The 21,339-nt window shown below is 43.4% G+C and overlaps 1 protein-coding gene across 1 annotated transcript in view; it reads right to left on the bottom strand.

Moving 5' to 3' along the window:
- The window catches only part of LOC135211482 (mucin-2-like), a 134,667-nt gene that overhangs the window by 15,121 nt on the left and 98,207 nt on the right, over positions 1–21,339 (bottom strand). The window contains exon 6 of the mRNA XM_064244789.1: positions 2,114–2,215. Coding sequence (XP_064100859.1) covers positions 2,114–2,215 — 102 coding nt within the window. The remainder of the gene's footprint in view (positions 1–2,113; positions 2,216–21,339) is intronic.

The raw sequence follows: 21,339 nt of genomic DNA, 5'->3' as shown, positions 1-21,339 counted from the left end.
AAAGTGCAAAAATATTTTTGGAAAAGACATGTAAAATAAAAAAAAGGCAGTAATTATAATTTTACAAAACAAAATAAAATTATTTATTAGGAAAACATATAACTTGGTAAAATTTATGGTTGTCTTGGAAAAGAGGCACCACAAGGGGTTGTAAATAGTCATTTTCAACTTCTTGTACAAGGTAGGGAAAATTTTGTAGATTTTTTTTTTGTGTATACTTTGTGCATTTGCATACCTTCCGTTTTCCACTGATGAGTTTTTTCCTAAATTGGCCAACCTCAAATTATTGATAGGGCTTAGTTTTTCAGACCTCTGAGTCTTAAGTAAACTCTTCTCGGGCTGGTAAGGCCGACCTCAAAGTTTCCCCAGCCTGGGGTGCTGCAAGTTGATTTTTAAGTCCGGCTCTTAAGGGTTAAAATTCTGTTCTAACTTTTCCAATTGCTTTTCCTGAACCAAAGTGCAGCATAAGACTAGAGCTAAAGTCAGGGTAACGGAACAAATCTTAAGGAGAAGAAAGGAGAGGAAGTGGGTTGAGATAGAAAGAAGAAATAATAGAATATCCCTGCCCTATTCAGTTGCCTCCTCAACTTATCTGCTCCTCTTTTCTTCCTATAACTAAGGAATTTATTATGAAGTCAAGCCACTCCCTACATCCCTGCACCGGAGATGAAGCAACATTCCTGACCCTTACAACAGACACAACAAATAAAGTACCTTCCTTAGAAACTTCTCATGGAGAGTCTACCTCTGCAGGTGAAACTATCACTACTCACAAAGGTAGGGTGGCAGACATATCATATGCTAAAACTTCAATTCCTGGAGGGGCTTAATGGGCATGGGGTAAGCAGCTAGCCCACCTATAAAATATTATCAATCTTATATCTGAAGAGAACAAATGTAAAAGTAGCCACTGGTTTCTTGAAAACTTTTTCAGATCTTAGTGCCTGTGACACTGGTGTGCAGGCAAAATGCCGAGGGACATAATGTCAATTGGTCGTAATGTTGACGGACAAAATGTCGATGGGAAAAGGGGACAAAATGTCGACAGAATAAGGACATGATATAAATGAAAATTTTATATAGACAAGACATGATGGTAGGTTTGGTAAACAAAAGCTGTAACTAATAAAAATTGTATCAATAAGCACAAAATTTATTCATAAAAAACACAATTCATTAAATCTTTATCAAAGGTAAAAACATAATTAAAACTGTATCACAGATACAAACATTAAAAACTAGAGCAACTGCTGTTAAGAACGACATACTAAATGCAAAAGACATACAGGCACCCCCCTGGTTACTGTTGGTATTGGTTACTGGCAATTCGGTTTTACGGCAGTTGTTCAATTTGGTTTTATGGCTCTTGTTCAATATATTCATAACTGGGTTTTACCCTCCGTAGGGTTTATAACACCGTTGTCTGGTTATCGATGGCTTAAGCTAAGTGCTGACACCACCTCAAAAAATACAAACAAAATAAATATGCATCTTTTCCTTGGCTCTTTTTAAAAGTTATCCTTTACTTCACTGTATCCAATAATACTGTATGTAGTCTTGTATTACTATTATACTACAAAATAGAAACAAACAGATCCTGTTTTGGTTTGGAAATAGCTGAAGGAGGAGGTAAGATTATTTTGCTGTATTTAACTCAATTCAGAGCAATTTTCTTGTTTTTATTTAGCGTAAATTAATCTCTAGAAACTCTATTTATATGGGACCCAATCGGAGGCCATGGCAAATGAAAGAGAGTGCAAACTTCAGGGTGAAACCCAAGCTGTACTTGCAGAGGACACTTTCCCCTATTTGCAGTGGACAAAGTTAAGGCAGACTTAGCTGGAGGGACACAAGCATGAGCAGAAGGAATGTCCACGAATGCAATACGCTTGGTGTCAACAGAGGAAGCCAGTTCTAAAGAATGGAGTTTACCTAGCTACTTGAAATGTTTACTGAGTGAGTGGGTGGGAAATACCTAACACTGCTTAACTACCTTGTTATCAAGTTTCAACAACCAAACCAGCTTTTGCCAAAGGTATATCCATATAAAAGAATTAGGTTTGTAGTCATGATAAAAAAAAAAAAATCAATACATCCTTATGCTTAAACTTACTATTCTGTGACTAACCAAATTAGTCTTAGAGGCACTAGGTGCTGAAGATGTTGATGTCTGCGGGTAAACTTCAGAAAACTCATAAAGATTTTCATTTGGTTCCTGTAGAAAGAGAAAAGTTTTGAAGTTACTAAACATGTGCTGACATTTGTTTCAAGGCGACATTGTAAGTACTAACACAAGAAAATTACAAAACTAACATTACTCTATAAGAGAGAAAAAGTAAAAAAGTAAAAATAAATTTTCAATAAAAAATGAAATTTTTATAGTAAAATGAGGTTTTATATATACTTCCCACGTAATTACATAGCTATAGCTTCTAACTAGCTCGACAGCTTAAATTCAAAATTTGCAGCAACACTTCGATTGTTTAGTGCAGGTGACAGCACCGACCACTACCAACAACACCAGGAATGACTTTTCAGATAACCTCATTCTACTTATGCTCAGAGGGAGGAGGGAGGGCTCCAATCATGTAATTACTTGTTAAGTACTAAACATAAAATCTCATTTCATTATAAAAAGGTCATTTTTAAATAAGTAACTTAACCAAGCAATTATATAGCTGAATTCCACACTGACAGAAGGTGGGATACATGGACATATTTTACCCCAAACCATCAAGACTAGTAATGAATTAGAAATAGAAAATTTGCTAGCACTGAATACAATGCTTGTCATTCCTTGTTAGTTAACCCTTTAACGCCGATTGGACATATGGTACGTCAATATAAAAAAGTTTTTTTAAAAATTCCCGGAAAAATAGTTATAGGCCTACTAGGCGAAAACTTTTGAATCACGCGCCTTGGGGGATGCTGGGAGCTCACGGATCAAGGCGTTCTTTTGTTTACAATCATTACCCAGGTGCGCAAGTGCAAATTTCTTTCTTCTCGCACTAAAAAGTATCAGCGACACATCTCAGAAATTATTTTGTCACTTTGACACAATTTTTGCACCATTTTAAATTCCGTTACATGGAGTATTATATATGGAAATGTGCGTAATTTCATGTAGAATACAACTAAAAACAACCCATGGTTTAGCTTTTATTAGTTTTGAAATATTTTCATATAAATAACGATAAGTGCCAAAATATCAACCTTCGGTCAACTTTGACTCTACCGAAATGGTCAAAAAACGCAATTGTAAGCTAAAACAGAGCCTTCTTCGTAAGATCTTTGAAAGAAGCTGACTGGGGTGGTTCAAACTTCGAGGACCTCAGGAAACGAAGAACCACATCCAGATTCCAGCTTGGAATTTCAGTCAAGACTTTCTTGCATGTTTCGAAAGATCTTAACAGATCATGTAGACCTTTGTTGTCAGAGATATCCAAGTTTCTGTGCCTAAACACAGCTGCTAACATGCTCCGATATCCTTTGATGGTCGAAACTGCAAGACCGCATTTTTCCCTGAGAAAGACAAGGAAGTCTGCGATTTGGGTCACAAAGGTACTGGAAGAGGAAAGCTTCTGGTTTCTGCACCAACGGCGAAAGACGTCCCACTTCGACTGGTAGACTCTAAGGGTAGAGGGCCTTCTCGCTGAGGCGATAGCCTTAGCAGCCTTTGCTGAAAACCCCTTCGCTCTGACAAGACTTTTGACAGTTGAAAGCCAGTCAGATTGAGAGCGGGGAGGTTTTTGTGATACCTGTCGAAGTGGGGTTGTCTGAGCAGATCTACTCTTTGTGGAAGAGCTCTTGGAAAGTCCACCAACCATTCCAGTACCTCTGGGAACCAATCTCAGGCCGGCCAGAATGGAGCTACCAGCGTCATCCTTGTCGCTTCCGAGGCCGCAAACTTCCTGAGGGTTTGACTCAGAATCTTGAATGGAGGAAAGGCATAGACGTCCAGACCTCTCCAGTCTAGAAGGAAAGCATCCACTTCACTGCTCCTGGGTCTGAGATCGGGGAGCAGTAGAGGTCTATCCTCGCGTTCTTTGCTGTCGCAAAGAGGTCGATATGAGGTCTGCCCCATAACCTCCACAGGTCTTGGCAAACTTCTGAGTGCAGAGTCCACTCCGAAGGGAGCACTTGATTCTTCCTGCTCAGGAGGTCGGCCCTGACATTCCTTTCTCCCTGTACGAACCTGGTGAAGAGAACGATCTTCCTTGCCTGAGACCACAACTGCAGGTCCTTTGCTGTTTCGTACAGGAAGGAGGAGTGTGTCCCCCCCTGCTTTCTTATGTAAGCCAAGGCTGTGGTGTTGTCCGAGTTGACCTGAACTATAGCATTTCGGACGTGGGGCTCGAAGGCTTTTAAAGCCAACCACACTGCCATCAACTCTTTCTTGTTGATGTGCCAGGACACCTGTTCCCCCTCCCAGGTGCCGACACTTCTCTTGACCCTAGGGTTGCACCCCAACCCGTCTCCGACGCGTCGGAAAACAATACTTGGTTCGGGTTCGGCATGTGTAGAGACAGACCTTCTGCAAATCGGAGAGGGTCTGCCCACCAAAGAAGGTCCTTCTTGATTCCTCTTGTTATCTTGAAGGAGAACTCCAGATCTTGAGAGAGACGCCTCCAATTCTGGTAAAGAAAGAATTGGAGAGGTCTGAGTTGCAACCTTCCTAGAGAAACGAATTGCTCCAGCGAGGAGAGTGTCCCCAACAGACTCATCCACTCCCTCGCTGTGCATGCATCTTTCTCTAGGAAGGTCGTTAGTTTCTCGCGGCAACGAGCAATCCTCTCTGGTGACAGATATGCCCGAAAATCTGGAGAAACCATCCGAATCCCCAGATATATCCGCTCTTGGCTGGGGATTAGCTGTGACTTCTGGAAATTCACCAGAAGTCCCAGCGAACTTGCCAAAGTAAGTGTCTTCTGTAGGTCCTCCAGACATCTCTCTTGTGAGTTTGCTCTGATCAGCCAATCGTCGAGATAGAGCAACACCCTCACTCCCTCCAAATGTAGCCACTGAGCTACGTTCTTCATTAAACCCGTGAAAACTTGAGTGGCTGTCGAGAGGCTGAAGCTCAAGGCCCTGAATTGGTAGATCTTCCCTCCCATCATGAATCTCAGAAACTTCCGTGAAGAAGGATGGATAGGCACATGGAAGTAAGCGTCCTGAAGATCTAGGGACACCATCCAGTCCCCTGGACGAAGAGCAGCCAACACTGAAGAAGTCGTCTCCATGGCGAACTTCCTCTTTTCTACGAAGACGTTCAGGCCGCTTACATCCAGAACCGGTCTCCATCCTCCTGAGTTCTTGGGAACTAGGAACAGTCTGTTGTAAAAACCCGCAGAAGGAGGATCTTTCACTAGTTCTATCGCCTCCTTCTCTAGCATAAGATCTACTGCTAGAGAAAGGGCTTGATTCATGATGGGGTCCTTGTACTTGGCTACCAACTCCCTCGGAGTCGTCGTCAACGGAGGTCTTGATATGAAGGGAATGAGGTAGCCTTTGCGGACAATCGAGAGTGACCAGTTGTCCGCCCCTTTCTGGGCCCAGACGTCGGCAAACTTCAGTAGTCTGGCACCCACTGATGTCTGGAGAACTTGAATACTACTTCTTCCCTCTGATGGATCTAGAGAAGGTCTTCCCTTGTTTAGCGGGTCTAGATCCTCTAGAGGAAGAAGCTCTGGCAGGAGGGACTCCTCGAAAGGGCTCCTACCTAACGGGAGTCTCTTTCTTGGTCTTAGCCTGGAAAGAAATGCGAGGCTTCCTGGTAGACTGGGCTAGCATATCCTGTGTAGCCTTAGCCGAAAGGGCACTAGAAATGTCTTGAATGATCTTCTTTGGGAAGAGTTGAGGAGAAAGCTCTCTGAGCATGAGATACTGATTTTGTCAGGAACGAACAGTATACTGATCTTTTCTTAATCACTCCCGCTCCGAAAAGGGAAGCGACTTCACTCGATCCATCTCTCACTGCCTTGTCCATACACGTGAGAACGCTGTTAAGATCTTCAGGTGAAAGGGAATCCCAAGAAAAATCCAAAGAATATTAAAAAAACTGTCCACAAATCGCGAATGCCAAGCCAAAGAGCAGGTACTTCACCAAAAGTCCGCTGAAACAATCCAGGGCAAAACGAGTAAGAATCCAAAATCGAGAGGTACCGACAACAGGTGTAGTCGACACCGGCGACAGAGAAAATCTGACACGAAAGGGGATTGGTTCATACACCCGCCACCCAGCGGGTAGATCACCTAACCTACCTGTCGCGTTTGCCGCGAGTTTTGAATTCTGTCGTGACGTCAGAGACGTAAGCTAAGTATATATCTTACAGGAAAGTTCATGTACAAAAACCATTTTTGTCTTTCAATTTAAAAATCTTTATTACAAACCATGAACAATTGCTCTTGGCCAAGTTTTAACTGGAAAACCTCACAAGAAATAAAAAAAAAGGATTTTGACGTAGGAAAAATCTATTTCTGGGCAAGGGGTTCGTGTCGCCCAGTGAAATAATCCTTAAGTTCATTATTTCTACGGTAAATGAGCTAACACATACCAGAGAAAAAACAAATTCAAGAAGATGTCAGTATAACTGACTCGCTCACCCTAAATAAAAAGAGGGTGTCGGTATGGTATCTGGGGCGAGTGAGACCACTACCACGAACCTCTTGCCATTTAGAATACTCCTACACCAAAATCCCCCACCTGAGAGAGCCGACCCACAGGCCAAGGCGGCAACTACTACTACTACGCCCTACGCCACGCCGACTGCCGCGCCTCTGGTGGCCATCCTGAAGTTAGAAGGCAATCTTGGGCTACCGGGATGGGGCTAGGGGGGGATTTCACTGGGCGACACGAACCCTTCGCCCAGAAATAGATTTTTCCTATGTCAAAATCCTTTTTCTGGGCTCAGTTCGTGTCGCTGCGTGAAATAGTACCAGAGAAATAGCACAAGATTGAAATAAAGAAAGGGTCTCAATGAAACTATAGAATAAAAACAAGCCAGTATAATCTGGAGCATTTATAAATATATACATACGGTTAACATGATAAAATAAAAGTGGACTTATAGGTAACATAAAACTAAACTTATAGTATTATTAATACTGAAAACTTATTCTATGATAGTGAGTTACAAAATACATATAAAATTACTCACTGTAAACAAATTAACTTTCAAAGATATATACACAAAGTAGGTGTGGTACCCTAGCATTAAAATAAGGGGATCCACACCAAAAGATGTTTCATAAATTACAATATTGTTGTGGGTGCCCCTAGCAAAAAAATAAGGGACACACCACCAAGCCATAATCATAAGCAGCTAAGGCTAAAAGGCTATATTATAGAGCATAACGGCAGGTTAGGTGAAATGTTATTTGAGGCAGGTAGAAAGGAGATCTGGATCTTCAACTACAACTACTATGCAGTGTCAGGGGAAACTATGTTCCCTGCTGCCACTGCTGGAAATTTTAAAGATTCCAAGGACTTTAGATAGTGACGCTTAAAAACTGTCGGCGATTTCCAGCCAGTATACTTCTTTAAATCATCAAAACACATATGTTGAAAATAATTAATAGAGGTGGCTACTGCCCTGATATCATGAGCTTTTGGAAATTATTCAGGGTTTGCTTGCTTAATGAAGTAAAGGATCTGCTGCCTGATGCCTTTGACTGATAAGGTGCCACCTTTTTCTCTCATAAAGAGAGGACCCGAAGAGGTAGAAGATGTCCTAGACAGAAAGGCTCGTAAGGTCATCACTGGACAAAGAGAACGGTCTTGTGGGAGAGGGATGACTTTCCAAGGTGCCCATCTCGCTAAAGGATCCTCGTTTTTAGCTAGGAAGCTACGATCCGGGGAAAGCAAAACTTCTCCTGAAGGGAGGAATTCTATATGCCCCGCATCTCTGGATAAAGCCGACAGTTCTGAAATTCTGGCTCCTGAAGCCAGACTTAGTAAAAATAGCGTTTTCCTTAGTAGGATTATGAATGAACAGGCAGAGTTGTCAGTGTCTGAAGCCAGTTTGAGAACATCATTTAGAAACCATGATACTGAAGTAGGCCTTACCGAAGGTCTAAGTCTAACACAAGCCTTGGGAATAGACGTAAAGTAAGAGTCTGTCAAGTCTATTTTAAAACCCAACTGAAAGATTTTCTTTAAGGCTGATTTATTAGTGGTAATAGTGCTAGCTGCTAATCCTTTTTCAAATAAGGACCTGAAAAAGGATATAGCTGAATTGACTGTCATGGTTGTGGTGTTTGTTTCCTTCAGGAAAGATGCTAACTTCTTGACCGCAGCATCATACTGCCTTAAGGTTGATTCCCTCTTACCTAATTCTAGGAAATGGATATTCTGGGGATCTATACCTGCATCTTTTTCAGCCGCAAACTTCATGAAGTCCATAAAGTTAGGGTTTTGAGAATTCCTGAGGAAGCGAACACAGTCCTCATTTGTACTGACTGAGAAAGTTTGGGATTGGGAATCCGTTGAGGTCGAAGACCCAATTCCAGAAGCAGAGGGTACCAATTGCTCTTTGGCCAGTCCGGGGCTACTAGGGCCACTTGTCCCTTGAAAGTCCTGAGTTTGTTCAGAACTTTCAATAGAAGATTCACTGGAGGAAAGATGTAAATCTTCTTCCATTGATTCCAGTCTATGGACAGTGCGTCTGTGGCATATGCCAGAGGGTCCAGGTTGGGGGCCACATAGCAAGGAAGCTTGTGGTTCACTTGGGAGGCGAAAAGATCTACTTGGAGACCTGGGACACACCGGCGTATCCACTGGAACGATTTGTTGCCTAGGGACCATTCTGATTCTAGGGGAACTGACCGGGACAGGGCGTCTGCTATCACATTCCTTACTCCCGCTAGGTGGGTGGAGGATAGATGCCATTTGTATTTGTTCGCCAGAGAAAAAATGGCTATCATTACATGGTTCACATGCCTTGATTTGGATCCTCCCCTGTTGATGCAGTGTACTACTACTGCACTGTCCAATACCAGCTTTATATGAGAATTCTTTGGTGGAAGGAGCCTCTTCAGAGTGAGAAATAATGCCATAGCTTCCAATACGTTTATGTGGAGCTGGCGGAACTGCGGTGACCAAGTTCCCTGAACTTTTTTGAACTGAGAGTACCCTCCCCAGCCGCTTAATGAAGCGTCTGTGTGGATAGTTAACGCCGGAGGAGGGTATTGAAGAGGAACTGACTTGGACAGGTTCTTTGCCTCCGCCCATGGACGTAGACGGTTGCGAAGGATTTGCGGGATTGCTGACAACTTGTCCCGAGATTTGACATTTGCTCTTGAGCGCCAAATTCGGTTTGTCTTTCAGCCTTGCTTTCAGTAAGACATCCGTCACTGAAGCAAACTGAAGGGAACATAGGATTCTTTCCTGGTTTCTCCTTGATGCATGTTTGTACTTTAGGAATTGCCTTACTGACTTGGCTATTTCTTTCCTTTTGACCACCGGAATTGACAGATTGTGGGAGGATAAGTCCCATTGTATGCCTAGCCATTGAAAACGAGACTTCGGAGTGAGCCTGGACTTTGTCCTGTTTATCTGGAACCCTAGATGTTCCAAGAACTGAATCACCTTGTTTGTGGCTTTGAGGCATTCCTCGATGGTTGATGCCCAGATCAGCCAATCGTCGAGATACACTACTACCATTATCCCTTGCGATCTCAGTTGTTGTACCACTACTTCCGCTATTTTCGTGAATACCCTGGGGGCTACATTCAGCCCGAAGGGCATCACTTTGAAAGAGAATGCCTGGTCTCCCAGCTTGAAGCCTAGGTAAGGGCGAAAGTGTCTAACGATTGGGATATGATAGTATGCGTCTGTAAGATCGATAGAGGTTGTGACGGCCCCACGGGGAAGTAAGGTCCGTACCTGCGAGATGGTCAGCATTTTGAACTTGTCGCAGCGGATGAATAAGTTTAGCTGGGACAAGTCTAAGATTATTCTTCTTTTTAATGAGCCTTTCTTTGGCACGCTGAACAAGCGACCTTGAAACTTTAAATGCTTGACTCTCGATATTGCTCCTTTCTGAAGGAGTTCCTCTGCATAATCTGTCAATTCCTTTGATAATAGTTGAAGGAACGACCTGGGTGGAGGGGGACCTTCCATCCAACTCCAACCCAGACCCTTGGACACAATGCTCTGTGCCCATTTGCTGAACCCCCACCTGTGCCGGAAGAGGAACAGCCTCCCTCCTACCCTGGAGATCTCTGCTGCTGTGCGGGATGAGCTCCACGCCCGCCACGGAAGTGCTTCCCTCTATTGATGGCTCTTCCTGCTCCCTGTTGGCGAAAGGCGCTCTGGCCCTGCCTCCCCTGGCAAACCGGTTGAAGGTTTGAAAGGTTTGGCTTTCAAACACAGGATTGAAAGCCAGGGAAACAGCGTAAGAGGTAGAGGGCTGGGCTTGAGGAGACAGCAGAAGAATTGGCTGGTTTTGTCCTTTTGTTACGGTGGACTGACCTGCCTGAGCGACCGGGACCGCCTGAACGAAAGGTAGCTTGATGTTGTTTCTTCTGATATGGCTGGAACCGTTTGGTCTTCTTCAGCTTCTTTCCGGAAGAAGGATTCTCAGGCTTCCTTTTTGCTGAGAGGCCCCAACGAGCTCTGAGACTTTGGTTAAGTCTCGTCACTTCGTTCTGGACCTCCTTTATTGCCGACTCCGGGAAGAGGTCCGACCCCCAGATGTTGGATGAAAGCAACTTGTTCAGCTCGTGCCGAATAGTTGCTTCCTGGAGGACGTGTTTCCGGCAGTTCCTCCTCGCCACAATAAACTCAAACAAGTCCGCTTGGACTGTCTGAGTTTGTGACTTAGCCAGAAGCTTGAAGATGGGCTCCGAACCATATGTTAAGGCGGCCACTTCGGTCATGACCATGGTGTTTAAGGTTCTACCGAGCCTGGATCTTGCTTCAAACTCAGCTTGAATGAGGCTGTCTGGTAATCTTGGTAACTTTTCACCAAACTGGTCCATGGCGCAGTCCAGCTTAAGTTTACCTACCGTGAAGGTGGCCGGTAGGTTTTCCCATAGATCACCGAACGAAGGGAGGAGAGGAGACGTAGGGTCTGATTCCCTCAGTTGTGGCAGGGTTTCATCCCTCATGCCCGCTTGCATGGTGGCTTCAGCTATCTTCGTCAGGAAGGGGAGTGGTGCCTCCTCCTCTGTGGTGAAGATAGTGAATGGGCTCTTAAATGCTTGGAGCCTGGTGTTAATACAATCCCAGTCCTCCAAGCAGTGTAGCCACTCTCTTTGAGCGTGGTCCCGGCTATACAGGACTGTCTCCTTTGGGATCTTATCCTCCCTATTCAATGCTGTCTCCGTCAGCCTCGCATATCCTATGAAAGGAGGCTGTAAGTCGGCAGGGTGGAACTCGAAGTCCTCAATCCTTCGAATTCCACATTCCGGGATAGAAATCATACCATCCTTGAAGGGAGCATAAGCTGCTACCCTCCAAGGATTACTCATGGAGAAAGCAGGGAGAGTATCGTAAGCTGGAAGCTGGGCCAGTCCGGCTCCTACTACAGGGAGATCGGCCTGCGGTGCCTGGTTCAAGCCTGTTAGGAGGTTCTCTTGAGTGGACATCCTTTCAAACAGGTTCTGAATAGATTGTCCTGATTGGGTAATTGAGCTAGAGAGTTGAGCAAACATCTGCTCAACTCGTGTAGTCAGAGAACCTACTAAATCCCCTACTTGCTGCATCATACCTGCTGAAAATGCAGCTGGATCAAAAGTACCAGGCACCACTACCACTGCAGGAGTCACCGGAGGAGTTCCGGCAGCAGCGGGAGAAGGCACAGACTCGGCGGGAGTACGGGCCCTTTCCTTAGAAGATTTACTCCTGGACCCTTTATGCAGTGAAGCTGAAGATGAAGAAGGCTTCACTTTCTCTGCTCCGGGGTGAGAAGCCGGAGACTTCCGAGATGAAGAAGATGACGACGTCTTTTTAGGCGCCGTCTTCTTCAGGGTCTTCTGCTCCCTGTGTCCCTTTACCTTAGGGGTCACAGATGCAGCAGGGGCACTATAAGGGATCTCAGATCCCGTAAAGCCCTGAAAGGAAGAAGAAGAAGGGACAGGTGACGAAGATCCAGAAGCACCCAAGGGAAGCCCTTGGGTGCCCAACAAACTTACCTCAACTAACAAATCTTCCCCACCTACCGTCATTGGCTCTACATTTATATCTAAAGTTGCTACTTCCGCCACGATGTCTTGTCCCGTTCCTTCCGTAAAGGCTTGTTCCACTTGTTCCTGAATCGAAGCTATTGTCGGAGCTGCCGCGGCGGGGTCCACGTACCCCGTCGACTTCCCTCCTGGAAAGATCAGAACAGCCATCTTCTTCTCCAGGATATAGGGCTGTCCTTTGGCGGCGTTCTTTCCAAAGCCGCCAACCCAGGCCTTCAGGGTAGCCAATGCCACTTCTTTCACGGCGGCAGCCTGAAAGAGCTGAAAGAGCGGGTCATTGTAATCCTTACAACGAAGCCCCGAGGACGTATAATTACCAACTTGAATATGACAGAAAAGCTTAAGACTAATTTATATGAGAGTTCATGTGTCATGTAACAAACTTGATACCTATATGTACTTACTCCGTCCAAAAACTGGGTCACTAGCTCGTAACAAATGGTACAAGCCTCGTGATACCATACAAGGTAGTCCTCATGGCGGGTAGCACAGGGGGCATGGGTCCGGCAGACCTCATGCCCGCATGGATCTTGCAAGATAGCATTACAGCCGGGTTCTTGGCAGTTGGTAGCCTGTAAGTGGAAAGATACATGAGTATCGAATAATTACACTCACAGGGCTCCTCGTTTATAATACTCCGTTGCATGCCGGAGTAGACTAAAATTATTGGGCATAATCCACCCCTGAACTCCTTGTGGGTTAAGGTCTATTACCTTATGTTTGGTTGGGGAACTCCGGTGTACACTGGAGGAGAGAAAATTTTTCCACCATAAGTATTATATAACCCATAGAGTTTCACGGAGGGGATATCACACCGGAGAACAGGAGAGGATGCCCTATGCTTAAGCTAAACAACTTAAACTAGAAAATTTATACTAAAAATGGAGCATGTAGCTCCGGCGTATAAACAACTTTCCCTCCGTCAACTGGAGAAGTGCTCAGACAGCAAGAGCAATCCGCCGGAAAATGAAGAGAGGTACATAAGATAGAAAGCTGCTATGACCGACTGAAATCGCATCCACTCCAGTGGCTGGCGGAGCCAGCCACCCTCTCCAACAACCAAAGGTACACCGGGGTAAGGGAGCAGGTGTTCTGTCCGTTAGCGGGGAGGTAAGAAAATGAGGAGGGAGAGAAATCAGACCCAAGGTACGCTGGGGAAGACCGGAGCGAGCGGAGGGGGGGGGTGGCCAACCCTCACCCCCGACCACGCCGGAGTTCTCCCAGAGCCGAGGGAGAAGAGCAGTCCCCCAGTACTATAGGCTGTCCAGACTCCCCTACCCCCTTTAAGGAAGAGGGTGATGGGGGGGGGGGGGGGGGGGGGGGGGGGAGGAGAGAGCGGTGCTTGGGTGATACCGAAGCGACTGAGAGCGAGCTAGGACAGATCCCTCCCTTCTACCCTACTGGCGAGAGAAGAAGGGGGGAGACTGGGGAAGGGCGACCAGAGGTACACACGATCTACAGTGGACCACAACATGATAAGGCAACAAAACCGACTGGGTTGGTACCACGTGCACATAAAGGGCCATAAAACTAAAGGCAACAAAACTGTATATGAATATGATGCAACAAAACTGCCTAAAGAGCGGTACACGTGACCATAGGTGGACCAGGAGGTGGAAAAACAACACAACCGACTGGAACAGGACCACATGTACCTAACGGGCCCTGATAAAGCACAAATGTAATGCAACAAAACTGGCTAAACTGGTTGCCCTAAAAGCTAACCCTAAAAATAAAACTTACATCGAAAAAACATGAAAAAAAAAGGGGGGGGGGGGAAACACGAGTGAAAGAAAAAGAAAAGTCCAGGAGGGGTAGGCTGGTTCCGAAGAAGACAGCCTACTACTCAGAGCTAGCCTTAGCCGATAAGAAGAGCAATAGCTAGGATCAGGACTAGGATAGAAATAATCACTCAGGTGCCTATGATTCTAGATAAAGATACATGCATGCATGAACGAGATCTAGGGATAGGCAAGGAATTCCCCACTATACGATGTAAATAATTGAAATAATAATAAAATTCTTATAATAAAAAAGACTAGAGTAGCACGTGATAAAAAACACCCTAAAAGGTCAAACAGTGAAAGATTTCACGGTATGGAAGACCGAGAAACCTAACCAAACACGTGGCGAGCCATGGCCGCCATGCGCCAGACCAGGTGGCCTTATTTCGTACCTAAAAAACAGTAAATACAGGCTCCTGACTGAAAAAACTAAATCCAAACCTTTTCAGGGTACTTAACTTAGCTGCTGCGATAGCTGCACGTTCCATAATGATGGTAATTCCTCAGACAAGCACAAAATACACAGAGCAAAGAAAGGCACGTGTTACTCCTAGTCTGCTAACTGAAAGGATGGCCACCAGAGGCGCGGCAGTCGGCGTGGCGTGGGGCGTAGTAGTAGTAGTTGCCGCCTCGGCCTGTGGGTTGGCTCTCTCAGGTGGGGGATTTTGGTGTAGGAGTATTCTAAATGGCAAGAGGTTCGTGGTAGTGGTCTCACTCGCCCCAGATACCATACCGACACCCTCTTTTTATTTAGGGTGAGCGAGTCAGTTATACTGACATCTTCTTGAATTTGTTTTTTCTCTGGTATGTGTTAGCTCATTTACCTTAGAAATAATGAACTTAAGGATTATTTCCCGCAGCGACACAAACTGAGCCCAGAAAAACATACTTAGCATTCTACAGAAAATGTGAGTTTTTTTATCTCCCACAAAAGTTTCTAAGCACTGATTTTTACCAACTGAATCCATCATGTTTACTTTAACCCTCACCAGCTCTCAAGCTTGACAAATCTGCTTCCTCCTCTGTAATTTCCTCTGAATCATGATCATCTCTGATAAAACCTCTGAATCATGATCATCTCTGATAAAACCTGAAGTCCAAAAATCATCAAGGACAGGTTTGTCTGTACCTATGATATCATAAACATCACCATATTCACTATATACTGTCATTATCAGAACTATGTGATAGTTCAGCCACTTTTTAAGGACAGGAATTTGACATTCATACCACTTAACCCTTAAACGCCGAAGCGGTAAAAATAAAAAACTCCCCCAAATGCCGGAGCCGGTTTTGAGTGAGCGAGGAAGCGGAAAAAATAATTTTTTCAAAAAATCACAGCGCGCTTAGTTTTGAAGATTAAAAGTTCATTTTTGGCTCCTTTTTTTGTCATTGCCTGAAGTTTAGTATGCAATCATCAGAAATGAAAAATAATATCATTATCATATGTAAATAATGCGATATATGGTAGCGAAAAAAAAAAATCATACATAATTGTATTAAAATCACGCTGTGCAAAAAACGGTAAAAGCTAACGAGTTTCTTTTTTTTTGTTGTATTGTACACTAAATTGCAATCATTTTGATATATAATACATTGTAAAACAATAAAAGCAACACCGGAAAAATATTATCACAAAATGATGTACGAATTCGTAACGCGCGGACGTAAAATTTTTTTTTCAAAAATTCACCGTAAATCCCAATATTCTTCTAGAGACTTCCAATTTGTTTCAAAATGAATACAAATGATTGAATATTACGATACTGTAAGAGTTTTAGCTTACATTGCGTTTTTCGACCATTTTGGTAGAGTCAAAGTTGATCGAACGTGGTTTTTTTTTCTTTTTTTTATTTATCGTGATTTATATGCAAATATTTCAAATGAGAAAAGCTATAACCTTCAATATTTTTCCTTTTATTTTACATGAAATTGCGCACATTTTCATATATAAAACTCTATGAAATGCCTAATATGAAACGGAGCAAATTTTCCGAGAATTCGATGTACGCAATTCGGAGATTTATGGCGGAGAATCCGCGAGCGGAGGGAAGGAAAGTTTTTTTCATAAATTCATCATAAATCGAAATATTGTGCTAGAGACTTCCAATTTGTTGCAAAATGAAGGTAAATTGATTGAAATATTTACTGAAAATAAATTAAAGAAGTTTTAGCTTACAATTGCATTTTTTGACCATTTCGGTAGAGTCAAAGTTGACCGAACGTGGTTTTTTTTCTATGTTTTTTTTTCTATTTATCATGATTTATATGCAAATATTTTGAAAATGAGAAAAGCTACAACCTTCAATTATTTTTCGTTGTATTCTACATGAAATTGCGCACATTTTCATATATAAAACTTTATGTAATGGCTAATTTAAAATTGTGCAAACATTACCACAATCGCACGTATGATTTTTCGGAAAGAGTTACCGCAGCGGACGTAAGGAAAAATGTTATTTTTTTCATAAATTCACCATAAATCGAAATATTGTGCTAGAGACTTCCAATTTGTTACAAAATGAAGGTAAATGATTGAATATTACTAAAATATAAGAGTTTTAGCTTACAATTGCGTTTTTCGACCATTTCGGTAGAGTCAAAATTGACCGAAGGTTGAAAATTTGTCACTTATCATTTTTTATATGAAAATATTTCAAAACTGATAAAAGCTACAACCATGGGTTGTTTTTAGTTGTATTGTGCATGAAATTGCGCACATTTCCATATATAAAACTTTATGTAACGGCTAATTTTAAAATGGTGCAAACATTACCACAATCGCATGTATGATTTTTTTCGGAAGAGTTACCGCGCGGACGTAAGGAAAAAGTTTTTTCATAAATCCACCATAAATCGAAATATTGTGCTAGAGACTTCCAATTTGTTGCAAAATTAAGGTAAATGGTTGAATATTACTACAATATAAGCGTTTTAGCTTACAATTGCATTTTTCGACCATTTCGGTAGAGTCAAAGTTGACCGAAGGTTGAAATTTTGGCACTTATCGTTATTTATATGGAAATATTTCAAAACTGATAAAAGTTATAATCATGAGTATTTTTTGGTTGTATTCTAAATGAAATTGCGCACATTTTCATATATAATACTTCATGTAACAGATAATTTAAAATGGTGCAAAAATTATGTCAAAGTGACGAAATAATTTCCGAGATGTGTCACTGATACTTTTTAGTGCGATAAGAAAGAAATTTGCACTTGCGCGCCTGCGTAACGATTGTAAACAAAACAACGCCTTGATCCGTGAACTCCCAGCATCCCCCAAGGCGCGTGATTCAAAAGTTTTCGGCTGGTAGGCCTATAAGTATTTTTCCGCGAATTTTTAAAAAAACTTTCTTGAGCCGACGTATGGTACGTCCATTCGGAAATCGGGGGAGATTTTGACTCGACGTTTAATACGTCCATTCGGCGTTTAAGGGTTAATAAGGTGACTTGGGAAATCTCCAAACCACATGATTTTTGCGTCTGACCTTTGGTTTTGTGATGCCAGTGTGATTTATCCTGAAAATAACCATTGTTCCCTTGACACTTAATATTAAGACCTGGGATTACTGCCCTATATAGACCTGATGTAGACTTCCAATCAAATGGATTTTTTTCTAAAAATAAACCTTATAAATCAGGAAAAAAAAATGGAAAAAAGGTCTCCATTTGATTGTTTTATAAAGTCTTTCTAGATTATATGTATACCAAATTTCAATGCTATAGCTTTAAAACTAAGGGTCAAGAAGTATAGTTTTGAGATATGGGCGTTCAAAGTTTTTCTTTGTATTTTTACAATGGAAATGTTAATAAATCATGATTATTATGAATTTTATATTCCTTATGGGTATTAATAAACCAAAACTTTGTTTTTTATCATAATCTAATCATAAATGAAGATCCACTTGCTCAAAGATCATAGCCTAGGGCACTGCGTCAGGCAAGACGGGGCACTCCTTACACAACTCTCTCTCTCCTTCACTAACTCAGCTAATATTGCTGATATTATGATCTTCTGAACTCTTATCAGAGCGAATTTTCTTCTTCTGTATGTAGCGAGACCTGGCAGTCGAAAATTCAAATTCCTGGCGGCGGTGGCGGTGCTGCCCTCATTTATGTAGGTGATGCAGATCCCGCCCACTTTCGGGGATACCCAGTACTGCTGAGCTAAACTCTTTAATTCGTTGAGCCGCAACGTCCATCTGTGGGGAGGAGGGAGGGCTCTGATTATGTAATTGTTTGGTAAGTATATGTGAAACCTTATTTTATCATTAAAATATCATTTTCACATAAGTGACTTACCAAACAATTACATTAGCTGACTCCACATTACCCGGAAGGTGGGTATATGGACAGCTTTATGAACAAATAACAATAATCATGTGCTTACATTATATATAATGTTTGCAGTACCTTACCTTGTAAGAGAGCAGCTACAGGTAGATACTGCCTCTGGTCGGCGCTCTCATCACATGTAGGAGACGTGGCAGTAATGGCGAGGGTCGTCCCTACTGATGGTGGGATTTTTGCAATCATGGAAGTGTACCAATGATTGACAAAAACAACAATAATTTGCCCTTGCCCTGGGCGAAAAGACCAGATAAAAACCACACAACACCACCACCTACACTAAAAGCCATATGATACCCTTAACCAGATATAAAAACTGGTGGGTACTTCAGGTACATGTACCCCCAGGCTTCCCACAAACTCAAAAAACCTCAAATTCAAGGTGAGGAGGTAGTAGAGGGAAAAAACCGGGTCCCCCAATGCTTCCTCTCCCAACACCATTCCCGCTACTGACAACGGTCCCAATCTAAAGCAGTTTTTGTAAGTAGTTTCTACCTCCTTCAAATAGTGCGATGCAAACACCGATTTCGACTCCAGAATGTTGTTTGCATAATGGAGGATAGAGGCATATTCTGTCTGAAAGCCAAAGACGTTGCTACTGCACGAATCTCGTGCGTCTTCAATTTCAGCACCCTAAGAGCATGTTCCTGAGTTTGGGCATACGCTTCTCGGATCAAACTCCTCAGGAAAAAGAACATTGCATTCTTTGAAAGAGGCCGAGACGGGTCTTTCACCAAGCACCAGAGTCGGTTCGACTCTCCTCTCACAGTTTCTGTCCTAGTCAGGTAGTGTCTGATGGCTCTGACCGGACACATTGTACGTTCCTCATCTTCCGACCTGACTAAGTCCGTTCAGTTCTTTATCTTGAATGAACGGGGTCAAGGATTCGAAGGATCCTCATTTTTAGCAAGGAAGTCTGTTACATAAGAACAAACTGCATTGCCCTGGGCGAAATCCACTTCCTTACTCATTGCCTGCAACTCGCTTACTCTTCCTGCTGTGGCTAAGGTGACTAGGAATAGTGTCTTCCTAGTTACGTTCCTAGTTACGTCTCTCAAGGTTGCCGAATTCAATGGTTCCAACTGGGGACCGTTGAGCCACCTTAAAACTACATCCAAATTCCATTCATCTTCTTCAGGCTTGAAAATCTTGGAGGAACTAAAGGATCTGATCAGGTCACTGATGTCCTGATTTGACAAGATGTCGAGGCCTCTATGCTTGAAAACTGATGAAAGCATGGCCCTATATCCTTTAATAGTTGAAGTGGCCAACTTCTTGGTGTCCCTCAGAAATAACAAAAATTCCACAATATCTGTTATAGATGTTTCAGATGAAGAGATGTTATGTCGTCTGCACCATAACCTAAAGACTCTCCACTTGGACTGGTAGAGCTTGGCAGAAGAGCTTCTTCTGCAGCTAGCAATAGCTTCTGACGCCCTTCACGAAAAACCTTTTGCTCTGACCAGGTTCCTGACAGTCTGAATCCTGTCAGGGCCAGAGCGGACAACCCTTGGTGATATCGGTAGAAATGGGGTTGTCTGAGAAGCGATGGATTTTGTGGAAGTAGTCTGGGAAAATCCACCAGCAGATTGAGAAGATCTGGGAACCACTCTTTCCTGGGCCAGAATGGCGCTACTAGGGTCATTGTCACATTCTGGTGTGATTGAAGCTTGTTTAAGACCTCTCTTATCATCCCGAAGGGAGGAAAAGCGTAAGCATCCAGTCCTGTCCAATCTAGCAGCATCGCATCTGTTCTCCATGCTAGTGGTTCTGGAATCGAACAGAAAATGGGAAGGTGATTGTTCCTCGATGTGGCGAACAGGTCTATTGACGGTCTTCCCCAAAGCTTCCAGAGGTCCTGACACACTCTCTCCTTCAGAGTCCATTCTGTTGGTAACACCTGATTTACCCGACTCAGTTCGTCGGGAATCACGTTCATTCTTCCTTGCACGAATCTTGGAAAAAGGGTGATCCTTTTCTCGTTCGTCCAGGTGAGGAGATCTTCGGCTATCTTGTTGAGAGAGAATGAGTGGGTCCCTCCCTGCTTCCGTACATATGACAACGCTGTGGTGTTGTCTGAGTAGACTGCTATGTTTCTTCCGGTGACTAAATGGTCGAACACTTGTAGCCCTGGGAGGATGGCCTTCAATTCCTTCCCATTGATGTGCAAGGTCTTTTCTTGTTCTGTCCACAGACCTGATACTCTCTTGTCTCCTAGGAGGGCTCCTCATCCGCTGTCTGAGGCGTCTGAGAAGAACTGCAGGTCGGGGTTCGACACGACTAGGGAAATTCCTTCTTGTAATCTTTCCCTCGAATGCCACCAACGAAGATCCACCTTTATCTCTTCTGTCAGGGGGAAAACTAGCGAGTCTGACTGTGTCTTCCGAGACCAATTCGCTTTCAGGAAGAACTGAAGTGGCCTCATGAGTAGGTGTCCCAACCTGACAAAACTCTCCACTGAAGCCAGGGTCCCGAGTAGGCTCATCCATTTGAGAGCTGAGCAGGATGGGCGAACCAGAAATTGCTGGACTGTCGACAGGCAGGACTCTATCCTCTTCGGGGAGAGAAAAACCTGAAAAGCTAGAGTCTAGTATCATCCCTAAATAGAGAATCCTCTGAGTTGGAATCAATTGGGACTTCGTGTTTATTAGGATACCCAATTGCTGTGTCAAAGTAAGCGTCTTCTCCAAGTCCTTCACACACTGATGACTGGATCTGGCTCTCAGGAGCCAGTTGTCTAAGTAAACAGCTGTGTTGATCCCCATCAAATGCAGCCACTTTCCCAGAGAAGCGAGAATCTGAGTAAATACTTGAGGGGCAGTTGACAGACCGAAGCAGAGGGCTCTGAACTGGAAGACTCTCTTCTTGAAGATGAATCTTAGGAACTTCCTGGAGTTCTGACGGATGGGGACATGGAAGTAAGCATCCTTCATGTCGAGAGATACCATCCAATCACCCGGTTGGATGGCTGACATTACCAATCGACTGGTTTCCATTCGGAATTTCATCTTCCGAA

Source organism: Macrobrachium nipponense, chromosome 4, assembly GCF_015104395.2.
Source record: "Macrobrachium nipponense isolate FS-2020 chromosome 4, ASM1510439v2, whole genome shotgun sequence".
Classification (NCBI taxonomy): domain Eukaryota; kingdom Metazoa; phylum Arthropoda; class Malacostraca; order Decapoda; family Palaemonidae; genus Macrobrachium; species Macrobrachium nipponense.
The sequence above is the reverse complement of the archived record's forward strand: the minus strand, read 5'-3'. Positions and strand labels throughout refer to the sequence as shown.